This window comes from Uloborus diversus, chromosome 8 (genome assembly GCF_026930045.1).
Source record: "Uloborus diversus isolate 005 chromosome 8, Udiv.v.3.1, whole genome shotgun sequence".
Lineage (NCBI taxonomy): Eukaryota > Metazoa > Arthropoda > Arachnida > Araneae > Uloboridae > Uloborus > Uloborus diversus.
This window is the reverse complement of record NC_072738.1, coordinates 104,786,351-104,810,480: the sequence shown is the minus strand read 5'-3', so window position 1 is coordinate 104,810,480 and position 24,130 is coordinate 104,786,351. Positions and strand designations below refer to the sequence as shown.

Sequence of the window (24,130 nt, the reverse complement as noted above, 5' to 3'; positions counted from 1 at the left end):
TGAAATAGCCTGTGGATTCAAAGGGTACAAACCAGTGGCTTTAAAACCGCTTGTAATGTTACTATGTGTCATGCATTTAGACCAGACACTTAAAAGAATAACATTAAACCGTGCCTTGGTGAGCTTTCTGTCTGGGTTTCGTTCCATAAATGATAAAACTTCTGCATCCCAGTGGTGTTCAAATGATTGATAGACTGCTTTATCAAGGGGTTGGAGTTCATGAGTGGTGTTCGAAGGTAAACAGTATAAAGATATATCGAGAGAATCAGCGACTTCAACGATTGTTAAGTCTAGGTGACAAGCCGTTCCATCAAATATTAAAAGGGACTTTCCTGCTCTTTTAAATCTAGATAGGTGCTTTAGAAATTCTGTAAAAAGTTCATTAGTCATATAACCCTTTGTAGATTTTTCTACCAAAGAACCCGGTGGCAAAAGGTCATATAATTCTGCCTTCAACCGTTTGCCTTTAAATATTATCATTGGTGGTATAGCAGTACCAAGTGCATTTACACATCAAGCTATTGTGACACTTTCGGCGTGTTCCGAAGACTGTAAATGCCCTCTTTTAGTCCCCTTCTTTGCCAAAACAGTCTGCTGGTGGTGAATTGTGAGACGTCAGCCTTTCTCATCCATTTTGTATATTCTTTCAGGATGATTTCTCAAGTCCAGGTTATCATAAATTTCATTCAGTCTGTTAAAGTGATCATTAACGATAAATTTGTTAAGCTTTTGAGCTCTGGCCGGGTTCATAAATTGAACTTTTCGTCTAGATATTTCCGGGTGTCTTTTCATAAATGCTTTAAACCAGGGGCGGCAAATAGGGGGGTCAAGAGGGGGCGGTCGCACCCCCAAATTTTTTGAGCAAAATGACAGAAAATGGGTGTTTTCAATTTATGTAAGTCGGAAATCAATGTTCATTAAAAAAATCTCGCTGGTTCTCAGTAACTATTTGATGAAACTCGACACATTCCCAGACAAAAAAAAGTGTTTTTCGTTATTTGGATGATGACTTAGAAATTCACGAAGTATTTTTCGGCCTTTTCACGACTAAATATTTCATACTTGTGTGCCCAGTGTAACGATGGTATGTCCAATATGAGAGGCTCGTGCAAAGTGGTGTGGCTGCATGGTTTTCTCAAGAAAATTCCTTGATATTTTACATTCACTTTTACGCTCATTTTTTAAGTGTATATTTATTTAATGAGTGTTCGTCGCTTTCTTTTGCTAGAAACACGTTTCAGCTGCTCAATGCATTACCTGCTTTCATAGAAATTTCTTAAAAATGCATGTGCTTATTGAACAAAAAAAAAACATATCAACAAATACCTTTTATTGGGCTCTATAGTTATGCAATCTCGGAGTGACACAAGATGGTCTTCCAGAGTTAAAAAAATAAAAACCTTTCTCTAAAACTTCAAAGCAGTGATTTGACGACTGTGAGAATTATTGCAGGGGTCTGTCCAGGATTTTTCACAGGGTCCGTTTTTTGTGAAAAATCAAATAATTTTGTGAAAAGTGAATTAATTTTGTGAAAAATCAAAAAATTTCACAAAAAAATTTTTTTTTTTTTTTCTTTTTGTTGAAACGAAATTTTAGAATTTAGAGATGGTACAAACTGCATCAATTAAACTTAAAGTTGAGTGTTTTCCTCTTCTACGTGGAGAAAATCATTCTGGATTTTCTTTACTAATATTTGGCGGGGGGGGGGGGGGGGGCATCGCTCTTTCAAGTATCAATATTTATCTACCATTCTACATTATGTTAATTTATACTAGATATATTTCTGTACAGTACTTAAACTAATTCTAACAAAAATATAAATAAATAAAATAAAATTCAGAATAGGGTTCAGCATTCAACTTTTTGACCCAAGACACTCTTAAAAAGCACAGAATTTCGTTTAAAACTTATAAATTCCGTGATTTAAACAAAAATAAAAAGATATTTCAATTGTTTACCTCTTAACAAAGCGTAATAATCATTAAAAATTCGAAAAATCGGATTCCCACAGCGGATGCAAAGAGATCGCAATTCTCAAAGTGAAGGCATCAGAAGTATAAAAACGGCTTCTAAAAGAAATATTTTTGATAAAATCATTTTAAAATTGCATTTTAGAGTCCTATGATAAACATATCATTAATATCTGTGGACACAGTTGACCCAAAAAATAAAATTAAATAAACCATCTACTTAGCATTTTAATTTTTGACTCGTAACAGAAAATGGAATTTTGCTTTAAAAACTTGAAATGAGAGTTCTAACAGAAATAAAGAGACTTTTCATTTATTTGAATCCTAATAAAGCTAAGTTAGCTGGAAAAAAGAACAAAATATGATTCTCATATCGGATGTTAAAATATTGCATTTTTCAAAATGTAGACATCTAAAGAAAAAAAAAAGGTAATTAAAAGAGTTTACTTAAAGTTAATCATCCTTGTGTTAGCATCGAAAAATCAAAACCCATATAATTTTCTCCCAAAATAACAATTAAACATCGCACTTCACTGTAAAAACGCAAATATTGACAAGCTGGCAAAATGATGAGAATATTTTCTAATCAAGTCATTATAAAGGTTCAACGCCAGACGCTAAGTGGTGATAATTTTGAAGTTGGTAACACTATCTGAAGCGATCATATTTTTTCCTCACCTTTACTATCCCTTTGCAGTTCTAAGTTCATTTCGCAGATATATATTATTATTGTTTATTAAATCATGAGCGGAGAAAAGTGCTTACCAATGCCTTTTCAGAAAAGTTAACAAAAACACCGCTGCTAATTAGCTGTGATAAAACAAACAACCATTATATTTATTTGGCAGTAGCAATTATTTATCGCTTGCAGGAGCATCCCAAGAGTGCCGATTTTTTTTTCAAAATTAGCCGATTTTGTATAAGCTGATCCCTCTAATTTGACTTAAAAAAAGGTTCCAAAAATTATCGGTTTATACACAGAATTATGCGTTATTTTGCTTTCAGATTTGCTCTTTCAATAAACAATTTGACATCCGATCTTGTTTATCAGAATTTTGTGAAAGGTCCGTTTTGTTTGATCGGGATTTTGTGAAAGGTCCGTTTTGTTTGATCGGGATTTTGTGAAAGGTCCGTTTTGGTTGATCGGATTTTTGTGAAGGGTCCGTTAACGGACCCAAATATCCTCTGGCCAGACCCCTGTATTGCAAAACGATTCTTTCAATGTGCCCTTCAGCATATATGACTTCGTTTGAATTTTTATTCAATTTGTTTATATTGAGGAAAGTGTTTTAAAAATGCTTTACTCTATCAAAACATCTTCAATCTGCTACCCTTAATTTTCGGACTATTCAAGCTACAGTTCAATCTTTAATTGATCTGTGCGTTCATACTACCACAGTTCAATCTGCAATTAAAATTGAAAATAGATTTTACATAGATGTATATTTCAATCAATCGAGAAACTTTTTCAAAAAAATTCTTCCTTCGAGCCAATTTTAAAAAGGCGCTAAAAAAGATAAAAAATTCCACATGATGATGTGAAGTCGAACACTGATTTTTTAATATTTTGTATGAAGTAATAGATTGTTTTTCGAATAAAATTAACACAAGATTTGATGATAATTATTTTTCTGCGTGGTTGACTCTATATTACCTGGATTGGATTTTTTGAAAACGAAAAATAAAATGTTTCAATTATGAGTAAAATTTTTAGCACTAGGCAAGAAAAATTAGAAGCAATATACCGACAGACCGGTTATCACATCCAGAGATTGCAGTTCCGTCCTTTTTATGGACTCTTCATCCTGGAATAGTGAATAACAGAGCTGGTGGCAGATGACATCTCATTGAAGCTGAGAGCGCCGACGAGACTAGATTATTCAGTGATGAAAAATTAAGCCTCTCACAATTTTTGAAGTTGCCGGTGTGATTTTGAAGAGCAAGACATAAAAAGTGTTTTCTTACGTAACTTTGTTACTTCAATTATTTTTCAACTATTTCAATCAGCTCAGCTGGTAGAGAAAGATTTTTGTTAGGTTAGAGAAATATTTTCGAAGCACAATGGGCAAAAAAAGAAAAAAACCTTTTCTATTTAGCTGTACTGGCAAAACAGTACGACACTACGACACTAGGCACTGATAGTAACACAATTCTCTGCTCTTCCGAATTCCAAAAATCATTCATTAAAACTTTTCCAAAAGGTATAAAAACTTCAGTATCGAGATGTTTTGTATGATAACTTACTAGAAAATGAATCAAAATTTTAATTGCTTCTAAGCACTAATTTTTATTCATATTAAACCGATTTTATGACCACTTCCTGTTAGCTAGTGTGTGTTTGTTACCGCACTGTGGTAATACATATTTAAGAAACTCGACCCCTCAAATGAAATGTTGAAATGCCGCCCCTGCTTTAAACCAATCTTTACCAGCAACTTTAGCAAGTTTATTAAAATTATGCTTTATGTTATTAAGCTCAGAGAATTTATAAACCAAGCATCGGAGAATACGTGGTGTCACAGGCAACCCTACTTCAGCAAACCTCAAAATTATGATGACAAGATCAGCTTCCTGGTCATCACTGAGAATAGATTTTCTACCAAGTGTTTTTTTTTCAAACTTCCGGTCTGGAGATGGTTTTTAATGCTTCTCCTGGGAACATTATACCTCACAGCTGCTTTATATGAGCTCAGCATACCTCTTCTTACTGCTTGGACAGCCGACACTAAGTCATTATCAGACCACAATGCTCGTTTGGGGGGCATCGTGATGTAGGCACTAAAATAAGACTGAACCAAGTCGTAAACAGCCGCAATTACTATTAAACACTCATACCATGTTGAGAAAGGTTCAAAATAAGATGCACAGCTGAAAAACTACGTTACAAAAAAAAGGAGTATAATAAGGCCTACGGTCAACTTTGGTAGGATTACAAAAATTACTTACATTTCAATCTGACGATTTTTTATTATTCGTGTCTTACAAGCGTTCCGTGAAAATGAATCTGGGCTCGCTAGTCAAAACAACTGAGCATGGCGTTGCGACCAGTTTGAGATGCCATCTGGGAGTGTAAACTATCTACGATAGCGTTTTTGAGCGGCTACAACCATTTTACATTATATTTTCGGTGTTTAGGCCTTATTACCCGACAGGCCTTAATACCCGCACCTACCTTAATCAAAGCGTTGACAAGTCACTTTGTCTTTTATAAATTTTACCCTGCTAATTCAAATTTTGTGCTAATGTAACAGTAACAATGTTCTAATCAAGTTTTTTATGCAACTTGTATGAACTAGTCTGCAATAGTTTTATACACTCAAGATGTTCAGTACTGCTGGAACAGGAAAATTTTACACATTAACACCATACGTAAACTCAGCAGAATATCAAAATACACTCGGATACTTCATGATATCCTCCTTTAAGGATTTATGTAATAAGACATTTATCTTTAAGCAATATTCCTCTTTGTGTCACTTTTCAAAATCGACTTGTACATCTGTATATAGCAAGCACTAAGCGAAACTTTTTGGTATTCAACTGGCAAAGTAGCTTTCCCACTCTCAATCCAACTAGAATTTGTGACTTCGTTTTAAGTAAGAGACTCAGCACCTAGATCTCACCAACAAAATTAAACTCATTGGTGCATTGAAGAGTGCATGAAACAACTGTCTGTAGCAAGGAATTTAAATGGCCAGTTGAATTCATGTCGGAAAAGATTAGAGCTGTGATTCTAGCAACAGGTGTATTGATTTTTTTTCCTATGAACCGTTTCTTACGAATATTCAAATTTTTTGTCTTTATGTAAATCACCATCATTATAAACTTCTTAATCTGCTTAAGATTCATTTGAATTAAGTATATATGAAATGTATTGTACAATTCTGTACAATGTTCTTTACATGTTCTGTACAGCATAAGAAAGGTTAGTCATTTAAAAGATTACTTTGTATCTTAGCCTTTGTTAGATTAAACTGTTTCCATTTATCTTTTTTTAGATTAAGCATTTTCCCAAAAAGTAAAAAATGTTCTTTGTTTTTTTTTTTTTTTTGGGTTGTATAATTTAAAAAAAAAAATGCTATGCAGCATTAGTAAAATGTTATTTAAAGCAGTGAATTTTTTTATTGTTCTTATTTTTGTTCTATTTATTTCTAAAAGAAAAAAATTCTTATATTTCTAGTTGAGCTTACGAGACAATCCATTAGTTGTCAGATTTGTGCAAGAAATGATGTATGATCCTCCCTCCCTAAGAGAACTTGCTGCTAGAAGCATAAAATTGTTCCGTGTGCCTTATAAGGATAGGGAGCTTCCTTCAACATTGTCATACTTCTTGAACAGTGCCTGTAGATGTGTTAATCCTAGATGTAAAGGTAAGGCGGAATTTTCTTATTTATTTACTTAATTAAGTTTTCAGACGAAAAGCTAATTTTCAGTAAGTTGCCACCTTTTGGCTTCCTTAAGTGGTTTTCCACCTCCAGCTCAGTCACCTCCTATTCCGGGCTGATGAGTGCTAATAAGTATGTTCCCATCAGTTTTGCTGACTGTATACTTCCAATAATCCATTAACCACAATATGTGTATGCAATCATCTTATATCTTTAAACGAGCAATTCTTGTGGGTAAGTATATATATTTATATTTTGTATCTCAAAAACAGCTCTAACGATTTGAATGAAATTTTGGATTTAATTGTAGTTTTGCATTCTAAGTTCATCTACATCAGTGTTTTTTCTGTAAAAATGCGATTTTTTTACAAAAAACAGTTTTTTAATATAAGGTCTAATAAAGTTAAGCCTTGAAGTAAACTGAATTGACGCATCAGGCAGACGATTTGCAACCATAACAATGAAAATTTGTCTCTTCTCGCTTTAAAATTTTAAACTTGCTTAGGGTTGCCAGGCTTGGCTGATATTGGCCACTTTGGCTAATTTCAAACACACTTGGCTGAAAACAAATTCAAAAGCATTATGTAAGTCGATGTAAGGCTTTTTTCCTTTTTAAGTGAAACTATTGCTTGACCGTCCTATTTTATTTTATTTCTTTATTTTCTTTCTACACTTCAAGTAGTTTAACGTGTTTTTTAAATCACGCATCTAAATTTTATTTTGAAGAAACGTATGCCTTGAGACTGTTTATGTTTTGTTTAGACAGTTGTTATCATTTGTTGGAATGGTTTGTGGATCATCAGTTTGGATGGATATCATGCTGTATGTAGCATTTTCTGGCGTAAAGTGACCAACTACACTAAAAGTACTTATTCAAAAAGAAAATCTTGATTGAAATAAAATAGTGAAACGTATCATAGTATGAAAGAAAGTATTCCGTTAAAAACCAATTTCACCACAGCAAAACTGGCTCCAAGGTCAAAATATTTTAATTACTGACAAGAAAATTGTATAGTGGAAACAAATGTGACAGATAGTTTAAAGCAAAATGTTGATTTAATTACATTTAGAATCTTCTTTGTTTGGTACTTTAGTGCTATAAGAAGGTCGAGTGCTTAATATTTCGTTAACGTGAAGCTTTTCAAGCATATTTGGAAAAGCATTGAACCTTAGAAAAACACAAGCTGACAAAAAATATTTCTTTTAACGCCTAGCGAGGCTCGGTCGTCCAGGTACTATACATAATATGTCATAATATGAAACTTTTTGGAGTTCGAGAATATACGCTATATGTCTAAAAAAAGTTTGAGAGTATACAACGTATATGGAGTATACCCTATGGGCACACCACTGGTGCTAATAAGCATGAAACTAGTCCTCAGATGGAATGACTGAGCTGGTGGTGTGTTTCGTGAAAAAGCTAACTTCTTTACTTTATTAGAGTTCGCTGTAGTCCTGATTTTTCTGATAAAAAATATTTGTCCTGATTCTTTGTTTTCTCCTGTTTTTCTCAATTTTTTTTACAAATTGCTAATTTTAATAGATTTCTCCCCATGCAGTAGTGCATGCAAAAGCAGTAGTAATGGAGTTTTTCTCTTTGGAGTGTAATATATATATATATATATATATATATATATATATATTGATATAAAAACCTTTTCTATCTGAATTTTGAAGCAACGTGAATGGTGGGGGCACTTTTATAGGTGTTAACTCCAACAGGAATGTTGGAAAAAAATTGTATTTAAAATAAATGCATAATTTTTTCAGTCAGGGTTCCCAGGTTTCTTGAAAGTTCTTAAAGTTCTTGAATTTTATTCTGCCTACTAAGGGCTTTGGAAAAGTACTTAATTTTTCTGATGGGTCCTTGAAAATAAGGGTCAAACCCTTTTGATACTTTCTAACTTTAACAAATTACATGTAAAATTAGTACTTTCTAACCATTTTTTGCACTCCAATTCCAATTTTTTGTTTCCCGCATTTCTGAACCCGATCATGTCCGCCTCTGTAAAAAGTGCCGTTTTTGTTTTATATGTTATTCTGATTTTTGGTCATCACTAATTTTGTATTAACCATTATTTGTAATCATTTTATACATATATCATATTCTGTAGTAAAGGACTTTCACCCTCGTCACTCTGCCATGCCCACTTGAAATTTTGAATCAAGTGTTTCCCTTAAGTTTATTATTATTTAAGAAAATAAGACCATTCTGAAAAATAAAAGACGTTTAGGATGGGGGTGGAATATTGAAATACGGAAGGATAGTAACATTATGTATTATAGAGTGCAAAATATTGAGAGTTACTTAATTTTTTTTTTTTTGTCTTTCCTAAATTTTTGGAGATTATATCAGTTAATTTAATCGATCAGTATTTTAGTCTTATCAAGCCTTTTCACTCATCAACTATCAGTCTGCTTAATTGGGTGATGGATAAACAAATACCCCACTAAATAAAGCCTACTGCAGCCGAATATTTCCCTATAGACATAATATTATAGATTCTCCTTTAATCAAATAGTCTCCCCCGATAATCTAATAAAACTGAGAAGTTTTACAAGAATTTTTGCTAGAAAAATTTTGAATAAATTGAGGAAAAAAAATATGAAAAACCAAATCATTTTTTTTTAATGTACATGGCAGGGATGAGATTTTTCCGGCTTTTTCTGTTGACTTTTAGAACTTTTCCTCCTTTTTTTTTCCTCTTTTAGGCCTTATTTTTCTCAAAAATCGGAAAAAAATACGATTTTTTTCAAATTTTTGGTCTCTTATTTCTTATTTTTTCTATTTTTCTCCGTCGAATCTTCATCCTCCGCGATATCTGCCTAAAACTTATGTTTTGGAATCATACCAACGATGTCAAACACGTGCCGCGCCGAAATTTGCATGCCTCGTTTGAGATTTCAATCTTTTTGCATCCTGCAAGTATTTCAATTATTTTTAATGTTGTGTGGTTTTTCACTATATGCTACCTTATATCTGCTTATTTGATTCATCATTTCAATAATATTTTTATTTCTTTAATTTATTTTGGGAAAAATTCAAAAGTCAATCAAAAAATGTGGCATAGCACCCATAGTCTCGAATTTTATTGAAACTTGGCATGGTTACTTTTTTTGTGTATTTTAAAAAGTGTATAAAATATTTATGGTGAATCTCAAACCGTTTAGAGCTTTACAGCCTGTTAAAACTTTTTAAGATTTCATGATTAAATGAAGCTGCTGCAAGTTGTTCTTTTGATTCCGAAATCGTATTAGGAAGTTTTTAAAGACAAATTTTGGGTTCCAACGCAAAGAAAAAGATAACCAATAGTTTATATACATATATATTTATTAATTTTCAATTCTCACTATGAAAAGTATGCTCTACCACATAAAGAAATTTTTGATTTTTCTCTCCGTTGTAAATTTTTACTTTACAAACAGACCTAATTTTAAAATTTATGTTCTCACTCGTTTAATACTATAAACTCAAATGTTTTTACTGAAAAAAAAAATGTATTTTTCTCTAAAAAATATGAAAAGTTGTCACTATTGTGTGATGCAGCCAAGATTGACCTCTGCTCCCCCAACCCTTTGTTCAATAACTTAGGGGTTAGAAATTGTTGCCTCTTTTTCAAAATTTAGGTTTATTTATTTATAAACAATCTTGCAAGAAATTGTACAATGCAGCAAACTGTACAAAATATTACTTATACTAAATTAAATACGTATTATCTTTAAAACTGGTATATTAGCCACTTTTTATTGAATTTCAAATATCATTGCTTCCAGGTTCTATTTTGATGTGTTTTTGGATATCATCACTTCTATGAAATTTTTTTGGATTTCCTCCTTTTTGCTCTCTGACCACTCTCATCCCTGACGTGGTGAAAGCATTAGTGGAGAGACTGAATATTTTCTCCCAATAAATAAATGTTGCCCCTTGATCAAATAATATTAGGCATTGTGACAGTTTTAATGTGGATAAGAATGTTTTTTATAGTTTGGAAAGGAAAATACAAAAATATTCCAAAGACACCTTGGAAAAGCAGTCCCCTATTACGGACATTTTCAAAAAAATAATGTAAGGAGAACCAAACAAAGCCAAGGCGAAAAACAAAGTTTTTGTAGTTTAGTTCTAAGTTAATTACATTTTCAAAATATTTGTACCTATTGAAAATATAAATTTTTAACTACTATGCTATTTTGTTATAATTATTACTGTCTTTTGTGCAGCTACTTATTAATTATTATGTTTTTAGACTGTTTAGTAAATCTAAATAGCAGCATACATAGCACCCCCGCGACCCCTGGGGTTCCAGAGGTATGAGGTTGCACACTCTAAAAATACTAACTATGTTAAAATTAAAGCTGGATTTGAAGTCTTAAAAAACTGAAAGATGATGTTACAAATCCCCATAGATGGGAAAATGTAGTATTGCAATCCAACCACGCAAGTTTTGTACAGTATGCCAGTACTTTTGTTTAGGCTTTTGTCCGACCTCGTCAGGGTTGGCAGGTTTCTGCCGAGGTGGTAAAAACCACTGGTAGAAACCGGTTAAAACCGGCATGGCAAAAACCTCTTTCTGCCACATTTATGGCAGAAACTCAAAAAATGACATAAATGCAATTCCTGACATACAATAGAAAATGTATAAGAAAAATAATTAAATATTAACCCAAGTACAATTTATTTACAACACTATCACCATTCAAAATCAAATTTTACATTTTTTCACACTGCAGCAGCCTGTAACAAAATAAAAGTTTTGATGCTGTTTCTAAACCTAAACAATTTCTCAATTTGTTGTGCACAAAGGAGAAATTTGAGAAGATTCTTTCAATCCCAGCAGAACTAGCTGGCATTATCATCAAAGAACAAGCAAGATTCACAAAACTTGCATCTATAGCACATTTTTTCAAATTGAACCACCATGCGGTAGCTGGCGTAGTTGTTATAACTTGATTGGAAAAATAGGTTTCCGGAAAAGGGGCCAATTTGTTTTGTAAAGCTATGGTATAAGGTACATAATCAGGGTTAATATTTGTGAGTAAAGTTCGGGCACTTTCTTCTAGATTACATGATAAATTTACTCCCAAATACTTTGGATGGAGCATATAGGCTAGTAAATGGTTATCAGTAACTGCTTGATTAAATCTGTGCATCACTTCCTTCTCAAAAGCACACATAAGAGCGTCTTTTGTTAAATGAATCCAAACATCGCAAGCATCTGCAATTGAGCAGTTCTCTTTTTGAACTGAATCCAGAGCAATACTAACAGGTTTTATCTGCAGCAGCAAGTGTTTAATTTCTTTGTGAATCATCTGATTATTTATAATCTGAACAATACCTTTGTCATGAATATCATCTTCATATTCTTCTAGTATTTGTAAATAATGTGGGCGATTCTTCATAAACGACTCTAAGCAGTCCACCTGGCTATTCCACCATGTATTACAAGGTGTGTGTGGTTTCACAGCTTTTGGGTACTCCTTTAGTCAAGCTCCTTGCCTGTGATGGTTTCCGAAATATTTCTGGACTGAAACCACATGTTTAATAAGAGAATCTGGTGTGATATCCAGTCCAAGAAGATTTAAGTAATGAGCTGAACACCCATAAGTTGTAACAGATGGCATTTCTTCTTCAATAATTTTCCTCATTAACTGCATCTTGTGTTCATTATCAGTTACAAAAGATAATACTTTGTAGTCATATTTCGTTTCAAGCTCTATTATTGCATTTTTCGCTAAATCAGCACAGTAAGTTGCAGCAGCAGGAGCTCTTTGAGAATAGCTTTATTCAGTTATATTAAGTGTAAAATGACAAGTTCCTGAATTTTAGAGTTTAATGAAATAAAAAAAATCTGTATTTATTTAAATATTTGATATATTAGACTTTATATCTTGAATGCAAACAAAATAATTATAAACAAACTGAAAAATTTGTTACTTACAACATTACAAGGCTAAAATTTCTAACACATAGCAATTTCAACTATGATACATTTTACTTTGCTTTGGAAATGTCAGTCTTGTTATTTAACATATTTTTACACTAATTATTAAATAACTATTATATTAAGTTTTTGAAATGACGAAATGGGGTTATATTTTTTATTTTACTTAATTGCCTGTCATTACGTAATTACTAGAGCTATTAAAAACATTTTCTAGTTTTTGCCAGTTTCTACCAGTTTCTGCCAGTTTTTACTGGTTATAACCAGTTTCTGCCGGCAAAAAGCCAACCCTGGACCTCGTAGAAACATCTAGGCTTTCTTTGGTGATGTAAGGGTGAGGAGGGAACAAGACCTGAGGTTTTCCCTAAGCAATTTCCCAAACTTATTCAATACTAAAAATGCAATTTCGAGATATCTTTGTTGACTGAAGGAACAGTTCCCAAGTATGGAGTCTTAAAAAGTTCGTTAGGTGTGACTTAGCCCCCTATGCCTTCCCTCCTTCTTAGGTGTGCTTTGCTAGTGGTAGTGCTTAATAAAAGTCAAAGTATGGCCTAAGCCTACAAGTTTTTCTCTTGGGTGCGTGCATTCGGGTTGATACAGCTTAATTTTTTTTTATAATGTTTTTTTATTTTGATGTAAAATGTCTTGGTGTACCAAGGGGATAGTATTAGAATCAGGGTTTCAAAATAAGAGGTTGTTAGTCATAGTTTGCAACAAAACATTTTAGTTTTACAGCCATGATTTAATATCTAATAGTCCAGAGGTTCTCAAACTTTTTTGACTTGTGGCACCCTTTGAAGAATTAGAATTTTCTCTTGGCACCCTAGTCAATTTCTATTATTTAAAGTGCCTGCATAAGTGGCTACCCTAAGGTTCAAACTTTAATATCTCGTTCCCTTATGATTGAATTTCACTAGCTTTTGTATATTCATTAGATGATTCACAGAAACTAAGAAAAAATAAAACCAAGTGAATTTAAGTTCAATTGTGTTTTTTAGCAATTTTAGCAACAAAAAGCGATTTGGTCTCTTTAAGAACTTGGGCTGTAATAAGGAAAACTCGGGCCAAAGATAATTTCACAGTTGAAGGCAAAAATGCCAAAAAGTATTATCAAACTAAAATGAATTGAAATAGTCTTTAATTGTATTAAGCCACATTTGATGAGAACCTAAAAAACATTATCAAAAATTCAATGTTTACTTCCATGGAAAGGAGTAATGATCAATCATCATATTTGGCACAACTGATAAATCTTTTTTTTTTTGTCATTCATGTGCACAACTCATGCATATATGTATAGCATATGCAGTACATCATCATATCCAACACCCAATACTCTGGTGTCACATTAGAAAGATACTGGAGTGCTAAGAAATCTAACCACTGCCTTAATGGCCAATAATCTACTTTTATAGGTTATCAAATCACAGGAAAAAAAATTACGGTACACTTTGACATTTATCTTTGTGAATTTGCTGACTACATGAATTTGGCTACAAGAATAATATGCAACTTTTTTTATTCTAGTAACCTACACTGGACTATGTTGAAACAACACTTACAAGAAAATAAGATCAGACACTTTTTACATCAGTCTTCTATAATAACTATAGCCTGATTATTAAAAGCCAGGCTATAACTCGCTCATAACGTTTTATCATCAATTAGGCTTTCTGATGACGAGCAAGTCACGGTGTAGTGCATTTTTGGTATCTACTTCAAACTAGTATGTTGTGGCCATCACGAAACTTTCTTCTAAATCTTTCTTATGAATTCTGATCCTTCCCCATGCTTGACGAGAAAGCAATATTCCTAACAAAAAAAAAATTGCGCGCACAAAAACTTGACGACCGTCCCAACTTCCAAATTATCCCAAAAGCAAAGCAAAGAGCGAAAATTGAAAGTAATTTTAAATTCCTTGCTTAAATTAATTACAAATATTTTATTTGTTAACAAACATAAGATGGCATCAGTTAAAATTTCAAAACATTGAGATAATATTTCTGATTATTTCCCAATTATTAAAATCACACGAAATACAGTAGAAGACCATTATAACGCACCAGAGCTTTTGCATTATACAGGTTTTTGCGTTATATAGATCATTTCACAAATTTTGAAACTAACATTCAGAATATATCTATATATTAGCACATGTGTTTTATCTGCAATGAGTATTAAAGCACCAATATTACAATTAGTTATTCACAAATAAATATGTTTCACAATCAAAAGAAAGTGCATTATCCTGACTTCTGCTAGCTTCATGGTTCGCATAACAGCTGCATTTTCAAGAGCCATCTGGTATTTTTTGTTTACTATGAGTACAAATTTTAAATTTAAAAGCTTTGAATTTAGATGGAAACATGAAAAACTTTCAAAATTTAATTTGCCTAACAATTTTTATGTTTGCAAAGCAAAACAGAGGGATCTTTTAAGCTTCCAAAACCTATTGTTTACTTCTGAAAAGTTGTGCGGTTTATAGAGAATTGCGTTATATAGGTCGGCGTTATAATGATCTTCCACTGTACATAGACGACAGTCTATTACAATTTATCTTTCTCATAGTTGCATTAATAAAGCTATTTTTATTTGCACACAACAAAAAAAAGGCAGCACCTCTTGTAGCAATTGACGCCAAAATTGAACCAACCTCTGTTTATTCAGTAAGTTACGGCCCTATAGCCAGGGCTACGACAGAAATACATGAAATACACCACTAGCTCAGTCAATTAAAGCCGAGGACTGCTACCGGTCGGTACTGTTTACCTATAGGTTCACATTTAATTCCAAATTTCATCCAGAATGTAGCATTACTTCCTGCGACATAGCACTCGCAATGAAAAAGAAAGTAGGTTTGATTGCACCACCCCTTTTTCAGCTATTAACGTCAAATTAGAATCTGCTCTTATACCTTCTAAGGGCTACTTGTCAATAAATTTTTGTTTGATTCCGTTCATCATTTCTTGAGATATAACAGCCACAAGTGACAACAAAGAACGTTCTATAGCTGAACCCTCATTTGAGTTATTGACACCAAAATTGAGTCAGCACGTGTACATGTTAGGGGCAACATATGGACTAAATTTTGTTTCATTCCGCCAGTTACTTCCTGGGGAATAGCAATCATGCATAACTCAAGAAACGTTCCATTGCTCCACTCCCAGACCCCGAAGAGTTCCTATTTTTCCTACTTTTTCCTACTTTTTAGAGCTCTCTCCTTATTTTCCTACTTTTTCCTTTTTTTTCCTACTTTTTCTTTCTTTAGCACTTCTAATTGTGCATTGATTCTTATTTTTACAATGCCGCGCCGATAATTTTCTGCATGTTTTGATTTTGAAAAGTAAAAGGAACAAGCGGATCCTTAGCTTTTCATTGAATGACTAGACTATAGTAATTTCTGGAAGGAACGCCGCGGCGTTTGTGTGTTTAAAAGTTAAATTTTCGTAAGTGACTTTTTTTTGCCGTTGCGGCGTTTATGATCGACTTTCCTTTTTATCGCCCTGACTTCAGTCCTACTGTATTAACGAAACTAAAAAAAAATAGATACTGGCACATTCTGATGCAATTATATATTATTTACCCATCAATTAGAAGCTTTAATTAAAGTAAACGGCCGACTGTTCAAAAAATGCGGGAAAAACCGAATTTCCTATTCGCCAATTTTTTGTATGATTACAAGTGAAATGGAGCTCTATTTAATCAGAAAGGCAATGTAAAACCTTAAAAGGACATAAGGAAACAAAAACTGAAAAACTTGTATACTGTACATATTTTATTGATGTTAGTACAACATAAAAGCGACATCTAACAGAAATTCGCAAAAACGGACCACTTCAAAAATAATGGCGGAAACTTTTTTCGTACATAAATATGATTATTGTTCATTCTAAATCGTAAACATGATTATAAAATTTATAAAATTTCATTTTCTTTCCTTGCAAAGAGTGTATTTGCAAAAAATAAATAAATAAAGCGGCAAAACCTGGATGGGCAAAACGTTCCCGATTTTTGGAGAACAAAATCGGAAATCAATTTAAATGCAATATTTTGTTTTTATTTCTTCTCATTTTTAAAAGTTGGGGGATAGAGCTACAAATTAATATGTATTTTTTTTTTAATGGGTATTTTCTACTCTGATATATCATCAATATCGAGGAGTTGCTCATCATTTTTATGTGCTGTGTTTCTGGCAATGCGACATTTCTGAGCATTTAAAATTTTTTTGACATACTTTTAACTCTTTTCGGGGTGCGGCAATTATACCGATGCGGCGTATCTACTGTAAGTTATTGTACTTATTGCGCCTGATCAAAAGGAGGGGGGAGAAAGAGATATATGCAGGCATTTGATGCCAAGTGCTTCCCCCCCTCACTCTCAATTTCGTGAACAATTTCCGAATGAATATTTTTGTTGTATGGTGAGGATTGAGATAAACTATTTGCCTTCCCTTTTATGTACATAGAAACATTAGTAACTGATCTTTGTCTTTGATAAAAATGTTATGTTTACCATGCATGGATGTTTCCTTTTATTTTCGTGCCAAAAAATTTTGGAACAAGAAGGAGGTAAAAATCATCAAACTATTAAAACAATATTCGTTTTTATTGCTTGATTAAAATTAGAACTGACGCATCACTTTGATTCCCCCCCCCGACCCCCCCCCCCCCGGAGGTGGCTAGCGAAGGATGTATACTGAATGCAAATTTTATCTGCAAACAAAAAAAACCGCACAAACATGTATAGCTAAGCATTAATTTTCCAAAGCCAGGGAGGGGAGAAATTGACCCCCATAATTGACGTGCCTGAAACAAAAATGTATGTTGAATGCTAAAAATACATAACATAGTACAAACCCTTTAGTTGACTTATTTCGTTATTTATTTAGTTTAATTATTTTGTTATAAATTTTATGCCCCATATTTAAGAACACATTTATTTTAGTTCTGTATTTTCAGTCGTTTTCCTTTTTTTTTTTTTCAAATTCAAAAATCTGCCTCTGATTATGCAAGAATGCATGTCAACTGCTGATTATTTTTGACTAAAACTAATTTAATATTTGCTTTGCTTTTGTATCATAGTTTATGATAACAGGAGCTGAAAGTGATAGTATTTTTAAATGATAAATGGATGCTCTTGAAGGAATGTTTTCGTTTTTGACAAAACAAATCTGAAACAAAAATGGTTTTATTGAACCAAAATAGGAGTTTTATTATTATTATTTATTTATTTATTTATTTATTTATTTGCGATCGCTATATTGCATTTTATTCTTTCACACTTAAAAATTTTATTACTGTATTGGTGAAAGGTATTTCTTTGTTTAGATTTTATTTTCATATTTTTGTAATTACTATCTTTGTTTCCACTAGTTTATTTTCCATACTAATGATTGTCAGTCGTCTTGACGTGTGTGTAGTCCTACCTCTTCCTATTTTTTCCTACTTTTTTAAGCGATTTTTTTCCTACTTTTCCTACTTTTTTAATTTTTGATTCCTTATTTCCTACTTTTTCCCCTCAAAAAACCACTTCGGGGTCTGCACTCCCTTTAGAGGAATTCGTGCCAAAAACCAATGGGCACAAGTTCACATAGGAGCACATATGTTTCCCAAATTTCGTTTAGTGTCATGCGGTAGTTTTTGCTGTAGAGCGGCTACAAAAAACTTTTCCAACAATGGTCAAATTTGACTCAATACACCTAAAAACGTTCTAATCCTTCGAAATTTGAAAATTTGCACGTAACCAATACTTTCTTCTATATATTAGGTATAGAAAAAAGTAAAAATGGGGGAGTGTCCTTATTGGTCTAGGTGACCATATTTGGCAAACCAGACTAACATACATACATTGATATTATGGGCACTTTGCAGCACCCCTTACCTCTTACCAGGGCCAAGGTGCCGCGGCACCCAGTTTAAGAACCCGTGCAATGGTCCTTTTTGGTGCCATACATATGAAAAAAATAATAATTTGACTACAGTAGAATACCTTCATAACGTCGACCTATACAACACAATTTTCTACAAACCGCACAAGTTTTCTGAAGTAAGCAATAAGTTTTGTAGTTAAAAAGGAATTCTGTTCTGCCTTGCAAACAAAAAAAAAAAAAAAATTAAAGAAAGTTAAATTTTGAAACAGTTTTTCATCTCTCCATCCTAATTCAAACTTTTTAAATGAAAATTTGTATTCAAAATTTGTAAATATGTATATATGTATATATATATATATATATATATATATATATATATATATATATATATATATATATATATATATATATATTATAGAATTAGTAATTTATTACTCATTGCAGTTAAAACTTACTCTGAAGTGCAAATATACAGATTTATTTTGTATATTAGTTTTAAAATTTGTAAAATGATCTATAGAGTGCCAAAACCTGTATAACGCAAAAGCTCTAGTCTCTAGTCCTGAGGTGTGCATTATAACAGTCTTCTATGTTTCGTAACTTTATGTCCAGTTGTCCTTTTTCGATAGCTTTATATATTTTGCAGAATAGATTTTTTACTATGTACTAGCGGTATCCATATGGCTTTGCCCGTTGTAGAAAGTTAAAAGGTTATTTGGTTCGCCTGTATATTTACAAATAATGGATGAGGAATTTCTCGCCAATTTGTTATGTTCATTTGCTCACCCATGTTTTGGTTCCACAATATGATAAATTGGTCATTTACTCGCCTACATTATGATCATTTGCTAGGTAAAATGTTCTTAACACTCCGTCGGGCGCAATATGTTGTAGAACACGCTCGGGCGCATTGAGCCTGGGAAGCACACTTTCATCTACTGATCTTTTCTACGCATGTTTACATTTTCTTACGAAAAAATTGTCAACTACAAACACCAAAGAAGAGAAATAAAACAGTTTTTCATGATTTTTGAATGTAACATAAGTTTATTTGAGAAAATGAATATACATTTTTCCATGAGCTATTGAGGGGGCGTGGCTAACTAAAGAGTTCGAGGTGTGCCTAATAGATCAGTTGCGCCTGACGGAGTGTTAAGTTCTAGTCATGTTCATAATGTTTCATGTCATAATGCTCTGGTCATTTCCAGCCAAGGACTGCAGTTTTGTGCTTATTAGCACTCATCAGCCCGGCATAGGAAAGTGACTGAGCTGGAGACGGAAAAACCTCTTAAGGAAGCCAAGATTGCCAAACAAACTGGCAGCTAATATAGAATTAGCACAAACCAGATGAGTGACCGAAGCAATGGTTCGGTTCAACTCTAGGATTGAAGGCAAGGCAACTGAGGACTATATTAGCTACCAGTTTGTTTGGCAATCTTGGCTTCCTTAAGAGGTTTTTCCATCTCCAGCTCAGTCACTTTCCTATGCCTGGCTGATGAGTGCTAACTGCAGTCCTCTGCTGGAAATGACTGAGCTGGCGGTGTATTTCATGTAATTCTGCTTTTGGCCTGGCTAATGGGTGGTAATTTACTAAATATACCATGCCTTGCCTTCAATCCTCGAGTTGAACCGAACCATTGCTTCGGTCACTCGTCTGGTCTGTGCTAATTCTATATTAGCTACCAGTTTGTTCGGCAATCTTGGCTTCCTTAAGAAGTTTTTCCATCTCTAGCTCAGTCACTTTCCTATGTTGGGCTGTTGAGTACTAATAAGCACGAAACTGCAGTCCTCGGCTGGAAATGACTGAGCTGGCAGTGTATTTCATGTAATTCTTCTCGAATTACTTGAAAATTGTACCTAAGCATAATATTTTGGTACCTAAAACAAAAAAGCCAATTGCCAATAATGTCTAACTTTTTCATCCTAGTTTCCAACTCTGATTACATTGCAAGATGTTGCGTGTGGGGGGGGGGGACTTCAATGTTTTTGCTTATTGCACCCTGAAGTCAAAATTAGGACTGTGCTTGCCTTAGGATCAGATCGACGAGCACCTCTTGCTGTGCGATGGGGGAATCAAATTTGTTCATAAGCTCTTATTTTATGTTTGAGTGTTAATATGCCTTACTACATGCCTAATAATAAACCTTTTATGAAATCCAAGTTCAATTATATTGACAACTGGAAATGTATTATGAACTTTAAGAGCTTCATTACTTACTACTATGATTATTTCTTGTAGGTGTGTACTTTGATGTCAGAGTTGAGCACATAAAGTTTGTTGATTTTTGTGGGAAATACAGGATTCCACTTTTGCAATATCTGTGCTCACCAAGGTGTAGCACTTCGCCATCATGCAGCACATCTGACTCAAACAGTTCTGATGATGATAGTGATGTGCCAGAAAGCCGGTTGCGCAGAGTTCTTTTGGGATGATTTCAGTAGCAAAATTTCCCATCTATTTTCAAACTTTTTTTGACGATAGATAAAAAGTTTTTTGAAGTGCAAGAAATAAATATGTATTTTTTAAATATAAAATAGGTCAGTTATTTGTGTGACATGCTTTTATAAATTGCGATGTAACATGAAGTTGTTGATTTAAATTACAGAAGAATGTCAAAAATCGGAGCATACATTTGAAAACTCTCTTGACCATAAATCTGATTTTTTTAAAAATGAGTTTAAGTCGGTTTTTCCTTACAAAAAATAATTCAACTTTCTTTAAATGAAAGTTAGTGTATTTCCCAGAATTTCATTTAATTTTCTTTGTTTAATTGCTGTATAATAGTTCCTCACAGAGTGAATACCGTATTGCAAATATTTTTCATTTTTCTTTAATATACAGTAAATAATGAAATTTAGTTTTTGTTCAATTTTGTTAAAAAATTTAATTATATACTGTAGCATTATGTACTGTTCTGAATGTTATCTTGATGCATAGTGTGCAACCACTTTATTTGATTAAAAGAAGTACTGTTTTTTGTACTGTACTTTCTTGATTATTTTCAAAAAACCCAACCATTTGAATATCCAAACTACATATAGTCTCAATTAATTCTGGTTTTTAAAGTTCTACTGTAAATTATGTTGTAAGTTGAATAGCATATCTTCATGCAAAAAAAAATGTTATCTTTTTGTTAAAACATTGAAGTTTTAAATTTATTTTTTGAATTTTTTAAAAATCTTTGAATATTTTAGTTCTGTTGTCTTTGTTATGTTTATAGAGTAAAATATTAAAGCATGTTTTTCATTGAATCATTTTTGTAACAATGTGCATTTGTTAAAGATATGTATAACAATACATACTTCTTTGCTAGTCTGAAATTTTTATAAAAAATATTTGTATAAGTGCCATTTTTGTACATGGCCTTTTTTTTAGTTGAAATTGTAAATAAATATCAATTTTTACTAAGTTTAGGTTAATTCACATCAAAGAATTTGCACTTTTATTCAATATGGATATCTTTACTAATGTTATAAATGCGCGACTTTGTTTGTTTGTATAATTGTTTGTTTTTTGTTTGTAATTCTTTCACGTCTTGACTACTCAACCAATCATCATGAAATTTTGCATACACAAGTTCTAGAAAGGGGGGAGGAGCGAGCTTAGGTTCAAATTAAAAAGTGGGTAGCGCTGTCCAACCTCAACTACACTAACTGTCTAAACTTAATTTAAAACAAATTTGTGGAATGTACTTGATTGAAATTAGTTAGTATCGATTGCTAGTAGTTCCTTCAATTCTATGTTATTGGTTTTAGAAAATGACAGTTACAGAGGGGAGATTTACTAGGGGGCAGTCACCCCCTAGTAAATCCGCCGCTGCCTGAATACACATTATTAAGTTAGTATTTCACTTCTGTGTTTCGAAATATGTGGAATCTTTGAATTACTTCATATCGATTAGGTTTAGGAGATTTATGTATAGCATCTAGTTAAATTGATTTTAATATTCAGTAGCAAGTGCAATTTTCATTACTTTAAAAATATTTGTGAGGGGACAAATGTCACTTTGGGAAAATTTTCAACCAAGTGTTATAAGCGTTGAATGGTACCTTGATCTTGGAAACATGGTTTGGAGGAGAATTTGCAATATAATTGAATTATCGGATCATTTTGATCCAGTTGAATGCAGATAGCATACTACACTTGAAAATCGAATACTCTGATTATATTGTTGCTAAACGAAAAAATCTGAAATTAAAAAAAAATTAATAAGAAAGTCAAATTGAAAATATTTATTACAAATTCTTTTAATAAATACAGTAAAAAAAATGCCTTTAACTTTTGTTTATTAAGATGTTCTCTGGTTGAGCTCATCATGTTTTCCTTTCACGTTATTGAATGATGGTGAAATATCTCAAGTACAGCACAGGATGAAATTCATATGGCAGAGCTATGCAAACTGGAATCTCCTTTGAGCTACAGATCTTATCTCCTTGCTGAAATGAGTCAGGAAGTCAGTCAGTCTGAAAATTAAATGAGAAAATAATCATGTAAAAATATTTCTTAATCATGTAACAATGCTTTGTTTCCCACAACTGTATTTTGCAATAACAGTCGACTCTGGCTGTGATGCGATTTTCGAACGCCTCAAAAATGCTCGTGAGGTGCTAAACACGCCTTCTGTAAGTAAACAGAAAAATAATATAAATAAGTAAAATGTTACATGTCTCTGAAAAAATTCAGTGTGCCTGCCAAAAACGTGGGTAGCTTTTCTGAACCCAGTTTGTAGACTTGGTTTCTGAAAAATGGGTTTCAAAGTATGGGAACATTGCTCTTGTTTGTGGTTTCACCGTTTGAAGAGTGTCAACATTTGACTGAATATTCCATTAGCGTGGGAATTGCAGGTGAATGTTGCAAAGTGTTATGATCTGCAATAATTTAGGTTTCCATTCATTGACAGTTGTACAATCTAATAATCGTCAATTTAAAATCATTTTAGCTTCGAAGCAATCAGTGAAGTTTTTATTTTGCTCTTCAACTACGTAATTTGCTACAAATTCCACAAGTAAAATACAAAAGCACATTGAGTGTATAGTAGGGCTTATCGAAAAACACGTTTTTTTTTTTTTTTTTTGAAATTTGAAATGTCTAGTAGATAAAAAGTTGCTTGTACAGACCCACATATACCACAAGTTTTTTTATTCAAATAAAAAAGTATTTAACAGGTACGCTCATGGGGTGCACATACATTTGTACGCTCTGGGAAAACCTGGAATTGGCAGGGAAAATGACATAGTTAAAAATGTCAGGGAAAAGTCAGAAATTTCCAATTTTGCCCGAAAAAAATTCTTTTATAATATTTCCTGGGGAATTGTACCATGAATTTTAATCTTCGTTTTTTCGATGTTTCCTGAAAAAAAAAAAAGTTTTGAGGCAGAATGATGTTGGCAATAAAATAAAAAGGCGACCAAGAAAAACTTCCGTGGACGCCATTTTTGCCCCTCAGTAGTTCCCAGGAAAAAAATTCCTAAGGACCAGCAAAAATAGTGTCACAAGTATTTTTGAGTACCTAAATATTGGATAAGAGCAAAAGCTTTTTTTTTCTTAAACACTATTTCACATTATTGTTTACATTAGTCAGTTTAAATTTTAAAAAAAAATCTTTAACTTAAAATATGTATACAGACGTCTCTCGTACACAGTTAATTCGTTCCGTGTAGTATCAAAACTGTATTATACGAGACTCTTCTAAAAATAAATTTCAACTTACTTTTTACGCTAATTAATCATGTTCATAGTAAAAATCATATCAGTATGTAGCTTGCTGTATCAAAACTGTATTTCGTGTTATATCGAAACCATGTTATACGAGACTTAGAAATAATGTAAATCAAGGGATGTGTGCGATGTTGTATCGAAACCAAGTTTCTTAAAAACAAAATAAAAACTTATTAGATCAAATATTAACAGAAAGTATTAAGCAAAAATGAAATTCTATCTTTTTTAAAGATAACATTCATGTTATA

At 32.6% G+C, this 24,130-nt stretch overlaps 1 protein-coding gene across 1 annotated transcript in view; it reads left to right on the top strand.

Annotated features, from left to right (window-relative positions):
* The window catches only part of LOC129227648 (leucine-rich repeat-containing protein 58-like), a 35,515-nt gene extending 14,677 nt beyond the window's left edge, over positions 1 to 20,838 (top strand). Inside the window, exons 3-4 of the mRNA XM_054862238.1 lie at positions 6,151 to 6,340; positions 20,403 to 20,838. Coding sequence (XP_054718213.1) covers positions 6,151 to 6,340; positions 20,403 to 20,596 — 384 coding nt within the window. The 3' untranslated portion in view covers positions 20,597 to 20,838. The remainder of the gene's footprint in view (positions 1 to 6,150; positions 6,341 to 20,402) is intronic.
* The last annotated feature ends 3,292 nt before the right edge of the window (positions 20,839 to 24,130 follow it).